An 8,674-nucleotide genomic window follows, 5' to 3' on the forward strand; every position below is an offset into this window, starting at 1 on the left:
TACCCCCCTGCTCACAGCCACGGGGGAGCTGGGCATGACCTGGCCCTGTCACAAGGCACATGGCACCGGGCCCACTGCCAGGCCAGGCAGAGGCTCCACTGTCCCCTCCGCACTGCAGGAACCCACAGGCACCTCTTTTCCCCAGAGCCCAGCTTGAGCCCAGGAGGAGCTGCAAGGCAGCGAGTCCAGGGTGGAGGTGAACTGAGGTGACAGAGGCAGCTCTCGGCCAGGTGTGCCCAACACACAGGCAGAACCGAGGCCAGGGCAAGCTGCTGGGCTTTGCCAGGCTGCAGCTGCCCAAGGAGAAGCAGAGATAGGGCAGTGAGGCCCCCGTTGCTGTGGGGAAGACCCTGCCTTCACCATCCAGCCCAGCCAAGTCCTGGCAACCCAGCAGCACTGCTCCTGCTGCTGAAGGAGGAAAGAAGAGCATGGTGTCAGGGTGGCGCTGCAAAGGGCCACCACTGTCCCCTCCCTCACCTTGCCTGCTGCCCCACGGCACTGCCAAAGCCTGGCCCCCCATCCTTCCAGCCCTGGGGAGCACAGGTTGCTCAGGCCCCAAGATCCACTGGCCAGGGACAAGGGTGGGTCATTCCTCACCCCACATCCCCACCGAACCTTCAGCCCCAGCCGCTAGGGTAGAGCCGGTGATGGAGTGTGGGCTGTGTGGGCAGTCGTGGGCTCTCTCTACGACCCAAAACCTGAGCTTCTGTCTTAACAAACACACTGAGACCTTGTGGCTTGTATTGCCTCAGCCCTTGACGTGGAGAAGACTTGCACCAAGCTTGGAAAGAGTCTGGGTTTGTCACAACCTTTATAACAGATAACAGCCTCACCAGAGATTTATTTCTTATTTACAGCAAGGAGAAGAGACCAAAACCAGGGCAGGTCCCAGTGCCACCTGTGCTGGCACATGGGGAACCCCCAAGCTCAGCAGAACCTACAGCTTCTTGCCCTTCTTCAACCTGTTGCGCTGCCATGTGTTGTACTTCCGCAGGCGCCTCCAATACTCGAGCGAGTCGGGGTCCAGCTCCTCCAGCTTCTTGGGGGGCCCGAGGTGGATCTTAAAGAGCCTGGGGGTGAATGCAGAAGATGTGAGGCTGTGGGAAGGAGGACAAAGGGACAAGCACAGGATGGGACAATGGACATGAGTGACCAGGATGTGCAGATCCCTCACCCCACATCCACAGTGCAACCCACTCCTGTCTCCCGACCCTGGGGAAGGTGTCTGGGTTGCAGAGGGGCAGCCTGCCTCCTCGAAGAACACTTCCCTGTCCCTCTTACACAGCTCTGTGCCCCCGGGATGGCACCAGGGGACACAGAGGGGAGTGGGGCAGCACGCACCAGTCGGGGTACTCGGAGTCGGGCTTCAGGGCCACCTCCGGACCCTCCTTGAAGTAGTTGACCCCCATGGCGTGGGTGGCGAGCATGGTGGGGTCGGTGCACACCTCCGGCCCCTTCAACGCCTCCTTCGGCACACCCTTGCCTTTGGACTTGGCGGCTGCGGGGAAAAGGGCAGGGTGAGGGCACGGGGTGTGTCGGGGGACAAGGACGCAGACAGGAGAAGGGACAGCGACTCGAGGGCAAGGGCATCGCGGGGCGGGAACAGGGGCAGGGGCCGGGTGGGAGTGTGGGGCACGAGGAATGAAGCTGGGGCGGCGGCACCACCGGGGAGGGCGCGGGTCCGGGGACAGGGACACGGGGTCCGGAGCGCGGCGAGGGCAGGGCCAGTACCAGGAACAAGAAGCGCGAGATCGGGGCACGGAGGGACAGAGGAACACACGGGGGGAAGCACGGAGCCAGGACCGAGTGGCGTGGGCCAGGACCGATGCCCATGCAGGCCTCACCGGGTTTCTTGGCGTAGCCACGGGCCGGAGGCCAGAGCGCGGCTCCCGCCGCCCGCAGCAGCCCTCGGGCGGCCATGGGCGCGCGGCACGGCGGGACCGGGGCGGGGCCGCGGCCGCGCCTGCGCGCCGCGAACGGAAACGGCGGCGGGACCGTCCCGTCCCGGCCGGAGGCGCCGGTAGTGACCGAGTCCGCTCGGCCCGGGCCCCTCCCGGGCCGCCGGCCCCATGGAGAGCGGCACCACCATGGACTTCCAGGCGGCCGCGCTCCCTGCTCCCGGCAGCGATGAGACCGCGGATCCGCGGGCCATGGACACGGAGGACGGGCTGAACGCCCCTGGGCGCTGTGCGGGGAGCGGGCGGCCGGAGGAGCCCTCCCGTACCACCCCGCAGCCCGGCAGCGGCTCCGGGCCGGAGGGGTCGGGGCCTGCCGTAGCCCCGGGGCTCTCGGGAGGCGCGGGCGGACGGACCGAGCTGCGCCGGGGCTCGGGAAGAGCGATGGAAGCGGAGGCGGTGCCCGCGGCCCCGCAGGGCTCTGCCCGCTGGGAGCCCAGCGCCGGGAGCGCCCCTCGGGGCATGGGGCGCTCTCGGACTCCCAGCAGCGCCGACCCCGCGGGCATGGAACTGGATGAGACCCCCGAGCCCCGCGCCCGCCCGGGCACGGCCGAGTGGACCGAGGATGTGGAGGACGAACCCTCAGAGATCCAGGGGCTGCTGGCTCAGCTCCAGACCCTCGACCCCAACCTCGGCGACCGCTCGTCCGCCCCAGAGCAGGGCTCGCCATCCCCCTCGGGCGCTGGTGCCCAGCGGGGCCGCGGGCAGTGCCCGGGCAGTTGCCGGCCCTGCCCGCTGCACGTGGCAACGGGCCGGGGCCTGGCGATGCGTCCCTGCTGCCCCCAGCACTCCGCCTGCGACCGGCCCTGCCACGGGCTGCTCTTCGCCGAGGCTGACCGGGAGGACTTGCTGAGTCTCCTGTGCTATGAAGGGGGCTTGCCCGAGGCTGATGCCGAGACCCCCTTGGCTCGCTCCGATGTCCTGGCTGGGACCAACCTGGAGATGCTGCAGGCTCAGGAGGAACCAGCCACAGTGGAGAAGCCTGAAGGACTGGGGAGGCCAGAGAGCTCAGAGGAAGAACCTTCTGGTAGCTGGTGTTATGGAGAGGGGCTTTGCGAGGACGATTCTGCCTGCGAGGGTGCTCGGGAAGGTTCCCCGGAGCCGGTGTGGGCAGCCCTGCCTTCCACTCTGGCCCCCGGGACAGAGCAGCCACCTCAGGGCGCTGTGACCGTGAGTGCACTGTGCCTTGGGCTGCAGTGGGGCAGCAGGAGCCAGGACATGCCCCTTGGCTCTGATCCCTCCTGCGGTCTGGGATGGGGACAAAGGAGAGACAGGGACAACTTTCCTCAGGTCTTACAGGGCCTTGCGCTGTGAGATTGCCCGGACAAGACCTTCGGTACCAGCTTTGGCCCTGAATGCATGCTTGCCTGGCTGGCTGACTTGTGTGTGCCCTGGGGCAGAGGCTGGTGGGTCCGAACAGTCCCTCTGGTCCTGGGATCCTGTCCCATCCTCCCCTCCAGCCCCAGAACCTTGCACTAGTACCCCCACAGGCTTAGGACCCTGCTCCTCCTTGTCCAGCCCTGGGACCCTACGTCATTTCCCCCATCCCAGGGACGCTCTGCCCTTGCTGTCCCACTGCTCCAGGGCCAGGCAGGCTGCATCCCTGAGGTCCCAGCCACAGCCTCACTTGCTCTCTCATTGCTTTGCAGAACAGGGAATCCCCATCATCCTGCCCAACCTTCAAAGACGGTGAGTTGCTTCTGTGCTTAAGAAACAAGAGCATCCAGGATTCCTGACCCACCTACTCTGAATGGGGGTGGTCTGAGATCCCAGCTGGGGAGGGAGCAGAGGGAACAGCCAGCTCTGCACCCATCCAGAGTGTGTGCACCAGGCTCCATGTGCAAATACTCATGTTTGAGTATTTGCTGGGGAAATGGAGATGCATCAGGGAGGGGATATACTTGGGGGAAAGGGGTGCCATGTGTTCCCAAGGGAAGGAGGAAGCAGCCCTGGTCCCCTGGTGATGCCAGGTGCCACTGAGGTGCTTCATCATGTGTAGGAATGCAGCTAACAGGCAGCAGGAGTTGGTACCCCCAGTTTCAGAGGTGGGGAAGCAGCCTCTGCTCAGTGCCTCCCAACACCTCAGTTCCAGGCCCTTGTGACCCAGAGGACTTGCTGGATGGTGTGATTTTTGGGGCCAAGTACCTGGGCTCCACGCAGCTGGCTTCGGAGAGGAACCCCCCGACCAGCGTCCGCATGGCGCAGGCCCAGGAGGCGGTGGACAGGATCAAGGTGCAGGAGGGATGCAGGGCATGGCTGCCCCAAGCCTTGCCCCCTGTGGGTGTGGGGCAGCGCTCAGGATCTGCCTGACGGCACCTGGCTGTGGGGCTGTGTCCCAGCAGGGTCCTGTGACCCTCTGTTGTTCTGCAGGCACCTGAAGGGGAGTCCCAGCCCATGACAGAGGTGGATCTGTTTGTCTCCACGCAGAGGATCAAGGTGCTCACTGCTGACACTCAGGTGAGCGGGAACAGCAGTAAACACGTGGCTGTGTGGCTGCTTCAAGATTCCTGTTTGGTCTCAGGATCTTAGCTTTGCTCCCACACCAGCAGGGTCATGCCCAGTGATGGCCTTCGGATAAGGACACATGTCTGGGAGGGGACGTGTCACTTCATAGTCATCCTGTGTCATGTCCTCACCTCTCTGTGTGGCTGCACAAGGCTTCCCATGCAACCTACACCCTGTGGAGCTGCTGGGATTCCAGTCTGAGCTCTGGGGAACCCAGGCTTGAAATCTGGGGAGCTCTTTTGCCTCAGTATTAGTTTCTGTGTTACACAAAGAGGGGAGCTGTCCTGTCCCCTGGCAACACGCAGGGACACAAACGAGCCCTTGAAGGATCTGTAGCTTTTGGCACAGATACGGTTTCTGCCCAGCATGTGCTGGGCAGCTGTGCCACATCCCAGCACCGTGGCCAAACCCTTCCTGCTTGCAGTTCTAGCAGGCTCACGGCTGCCCGTGTAGTCTGACTGCCCCGAGAAGGCTGAGCTCTCTGCCTGTGTTCCCCTTGCCAGGAGGCCATGATGGATCACTCCCTCCAGACCATCTCCTACATTGCTGACATCGGTTCCCTCGTGGTGCTCATGGCACGCCGGAAACTGCCACGGCGCTTGGAGGTGGCAGAGGAGAAGAGGCTCTACAAGATGATCTGCCACGTCTTCCACTCAGTTGATGTGAGGCAACACACAGGTCCCTGGGGTGGGCAGCTGGCTCTGGGGACCTTAGTCCCGTCCCACTGTAATCACTGGGTGTTCTGGGCTGGGGCTGCAGCAGAGACCCCCGCACAAGGGAGAGGGCAGGAGCCCAGCCTGAGCATCTCTGTGGCACACAGAGGCCCATCAAGGAAAGTGGAGGGGAGGGTTGGCTCCATACAGAGACCCATTCATGCAGGGAAGGAGCCAGAACACCCCGGAGCTCCCAAGGACAATTCCCATCCTGGGCACTTCAGGGCATTGGGAGCTGTTGGCTCCAGCCCTGAGCCATGGGCAGGAACAGCCCCTGTCATTCCCCAGGCCCCGGTCATCGCCCAGGCCATCGGGCAGGCATTTGTTGTGGCCTACCAGCGCTTCCTGGAGGCCAACAGCATCAACCCGAGCGAGCTGAGCCCGCGCCAGTACAGCCGTGCCCTGGAGGACCAGGAACAGTACAACGCAGAGCTGACCCACTTCTCCCGGCAGGAGAACTGCAAGGACGTAAGAGCTGCTCCGGGGGGTGGGGGCAATGTGGGGAACCCACTGGCACCTCTGTGTCATCCACTCTGTGCAGCTCCCTGTGCAGCTGAGGTGCTCCCTTACAAAACCAGACCCCATCCCAACCAGCTGTGAGTGCAGCTGTGGGCTGGGACAGGTGCTCCATAACTCTGGTGGAGGTTACAACTGTAACCCACCTGTTCTCCCCCCAGGTCTGCATCCGGAAGCAGAAGGGGGAGATCTTGGGCATTGCCATTGTGGAGTCAGGCTGGGGCTCCATCCTGCCCACCGTGGTCATCGCCAACCTGATGCATGGGGGCCCCGCGGAGCGGTCGGGCGAGCTGAGCATTGGGGACCGCCTCATGTCGGTCAACGGGACCAGCCTGGTGGGGCTGCCCCTGGGCACCTGCCAGAGCATCATCCGGGTGAGCCAGGGCAGGGTGACCTCCTGCCTCACCCCAGGAGGGAGATGGGACTGGCCTGAATGATCTGGGAGTGTCTGTGACACTGGGATTCCCTCGGGGACTGCAGCTTTGGAGGCAGGTGTGCAGAGGTCATACCTGTCCTGCAGGCTGTGGCAGTTCGTGCTCAGAGTACTTGGAGGAAGGCAGGGACAAAGCTGGGGACTGTACTTGCTGTGGCCTTCCCTGAAAAGGAGGGTGGAGGAGGAGGCAGGCACCTGTCCTGAAGGAAACCTGCTGCATCATCTACCTCTCAGTAGGATGGGAAGGAGCTGAAAGCAAGGACAGCACAGCCTCAGGGGCGGGGATGTCTTGGGCTAGGTTTGTAAGTTCTTGTCCCTGGATTTGTATTTGCAGTATACCTTTGTGTGCCTCAGTTTCCCCATTGAAAACAGGTTGCTAATTCTCAGCCCTCACATGGGCAATGTGGCTGCATCGCTTCTCGACCAGTCTGAATAGCTCTCCAAAATCTGACCAAGCCCCATCCCACCTTTCAGGAGCTGAAGCAGCAGACTGAGGTGACACTGAACATTGTGCACTGTCCCCCTGTCACCACGGCTGTCATCCGACGCCCTGACTCCAAGTACCAGCTGGGCTTCTGTGTTGAGAACGGTGTGGTGAGTGCCTGTGGGATGGGAGCTGGGCCAGGGTCTACCTGAGACACAGGGAGAGCTGGCTGTGTCCAGAGACCAGTGCCCAGCTCCCACATTCCGTGTGCCTGCCTGGGCTGAGGGTCACAGGGCTCTGCTGTGCACAGCGAGAAGCTCCTCACAGCCTTTCTGCAGCACTGGTGGCTTTATCCCTCTCCCTGGTGCACTGTAGCTGTTTGCTTTCAGGATAGTGGCTTCTTTCTGGGCATGACCCCAGTGACAGTTGTTGCTGTCCCTTGTGCCTGAGCCACTCCCTGCCCTGGGCTCTCCTGTGGCTGTGTTGGGAAGGCAGAGAGGGGGATGGCATTCCTGGGCTCAGTGGGAGCTGGTTGGGTGGGTGGCACAGTCACCTCACATACCAGCTGGAGATGTGGGTCTCTCCTAATGCTCCAGGGAGAGAAGCTCAGTCTCTGCAGCCCAGGCCTGAGAGGAGCAGGGGGGTTCAGTGACTGGGGCAACCATAGCCTTATTATTCAGGGGACAAAATCCTGGGGGCTGCCCTGGCTGCAGCTCAGCACATCACTGCTGTCAGCAATGCACAGGGACATCCCTGCCCTCACTGCGTGCCCAGGGGCTGGAGGAGCAGTGCAGCCCAGGCAAGAGCTCTGGCTGTGAGCCTACAGGGTTGTGAGGGTTCGGAGCAGTGGTGACAGGGCTGGGGCTGTGGTCACAGCCCTGCTCTCACAGCACTCTCCGCTCCCAGATCTGCAGCCTGATGCGCGGGGGCATCGCAGAGCGGGGTGGCATCCGCGTGGGACACCGCATCATTGAGATCAACGGGCAGAGTGTGGTGGCCACACCACATGAGAAGATCATCCAGATTCTCACTGAGGCGGTCAGCGAGGTGAGCTGGACCCCCACAGAGGCACTGGGCTCAGAGCTGTGCACCAGCATCCTCCAGCCCCAGCTGGGGTCTCTAATCTGTGCCTCTCTGCCTAGGTACACATCAAGACCATGCCGGCCTCCACGTACCGTCTGCTGACGGGGCAGGAGCAGCCCCTCTTCCTCTGAGCCACCATGCCTGTGGCAGGCAGGAGCAAGTTCAGGGCTGCAAGGGCAGGACTGGCTCTGCCTTCTGCCCCAGCCCTGCATCTGAACCCTCAGCAGGGCCGAAGTCTGCACCTCTTTGTTTTACTCAGGACCACAGTGGGACACTGCAGGCTGATACCCAGCCTGAGCAGCATCAGGGCCTGTGGTGCCATGCTTTGTGCACCTCTCCCCACCTCAGAGTGCCTGTCCTGCTGCTGCACAGGGTCTCTCACCTTGGCCTTGTGCTAGTGGGAGGAGAGGGGGCTCTATGTTAAAGTTCCCCCCATCCAGTCACTGACTATTGTGCTTTTACACTCACCAATGGTGCCTTTCCCAAGGTGGGCACGGTGCTGGAAGCACAGCTTAACTCCGGAGCTCAGCCAGCACAGCCCCAGAGCATCATTGACCCTGCACACCCATGTATGGGTGCACACTGGCACCCCTGAGGGACACCCCGCAGCTCCCAGACTCAGACTTAAGAGCAGAAGCACTCTTGGCACCTTCTCTTCTCACATGGCTTGGCCAGAGGCCTGTTGGGGTGCAAACTGTCCGTTAGACACATTGGACCAAGCTGGAAACCTGCCTCAGCTTTTCCCTGGTGCTGCTTTGAATCACTCTGCATGCACAGCCCAGCCCAGAGCCACGGCCCTTGGAGTAGCAAAAGGGAACATGGCATGGCCCAGTCCCACATCCCGGGAGCTTGGGGCTGTAAGCCTTTTGTGAGCAGCTCTCTGGGCCCCCAGGGCTGCTGCAGTGCTGACCTGGTTGTGCCTGTGTGTTTGGTTGCTCTAAAAATAAAAATTTGGGGAAACATGGGAAGCTGCATTGGAGGAGCTGCCGGGGGACCACAGCAGAGGAGGCTCAGTTCTGGGGGGCACATACCAGGACTGTGGTGG

The 8,674-nt window shown here is 62.5% G+C and overlaps 2 protein-coding genes across 3 annotated transcripts; one reads left to right on the plus strand and one right to left on the minus strand.

Annotated features, from left to right (window-relative positions):
* Positions 1–794: 794 nt before the first annotated feature.
* MRPL54 (mitochondrial ribosomal protein L54) lies at positions 795–1,956 on the minus strand. The gene is made up of 3 exons (XM_066205476.1): positions 1,845–1,956; positions 1,342–1,498; positions 795–1,070 (listed from the first exon to the last, which is right to left on the minus strand). Exons 1-3 carry the CDS (start codon positions 1,918–1,920, stop codon positions 938–940), a joined length of 366 nt encoding a protein of 121 aa, XP_066061573.1. The 5' UTR covers positions 1,921–1,956; the 3' UTR covers positions 795–937.
* APBA3 (amyloid beta precursor protein binding family A member 3) lies at positions 1,927–8,589 on the plus strand. 2 transcript variants are annotated; one of them, XM_066205474.1, is made up of 10 exons: positions 1,927–3,245; positions 3,605–3,644; positions 4,042–4,187; positions 4,326–4,412; positions 4,964–5,122; positions 5,462–5,641; positions 5,851–6,063; positions 6,597–6,716; positions 7,453–7,593; positions 7,689–8,589. In XM_066205474.1, the coding sequence occupies exons 1-10, from the start codon at positions 2,070–2,072 to the stop codon at positions 7,758–7,760; spliced, it is 2,334 nt and encodes a 777-aa protein (XP_066061571.1). In that variant the 5' UTR covers positions 1,927–2,069; the 3' UTR covers positions 7,761–8,589. The 2 variants fall into 2 exon arrangements, with proteins under 2 accessions (XP_066061571.1, XP_066061572.1); XM_066205475.1 differs by having other exon boundaries at positions 1,929–3,125.
* Positions 8,590–8,674: the final 85 nt, after the last annotated feature.

The sequence above is a fragment of the Chamaea fasciata genome, unplaced genomic scaffold, assembly GCF_029207755.1.
Source record: "Chamaea fasciata isolate MVZ Bird 193981 ecotype frontalis unplaced genomic scaffold, bChaFas1.0.hap1 SCAF_28, whole genome shotgun sequence".
NCBI lineage: Eukaryota > Metazoa > Chordata > Aves > Passeriformes > Sylviidae > Chamaea > Chamaea fasciata.

What these genes read in the sequence shown, in the direction of transcription:
- MRPL54 (XM_066205476.1), bottom strand. Translation starts at nt 1,920, where the DNA reads ATGGCCGCCCGAGGGCTGCTGCGGGCGGCGGGAGCCGCGCTCTGGCCT. An exon ending in TGGCTACGCCAAGAAACCCG is followed by an intron (nt 1,499 to 1,844) that starts GTGAGGCCTGCA and finishes TTTTCCCCGCAG; the next exon opens with CCGCCAAGTCCAAAGGCAAG. An exon ending in GACTCCGAGTACCCCGACTG is followed by an intron (nt 1,071 to 1,341) that starts GTGCGTGCTGCC and finishes ATTCACCCCCAG; the next exon opens with GCTCTTTAAGATCCACCTCG.
- APBA3 (XM_066205474.1), top strand. Translation starts at nt 2,070, where the DNA reads ATGGAGAGCGGCACCACCATGGACTTCCAGGCGGCCGCGCTCCCTGCT. An exon ending in CCTGCCAGAGCATCATCCGG is followed by an intron (nt 6,064 to 6,596) that starts GTGAGCCAGGGC and finishes CCCACCTTTCAG; the next exon opens with GAGCTGAAGCAGCAGACTGA. An exon ending in TCTGTGTTGAGAACGGTGTG is followed by an intron (nt 6,717 to 7,452) that starts GTGAGTGCCTGT and finishes CTCCGCTCCCAG; the next exon opens with ATCTGCAGCCTGATGCGCGG.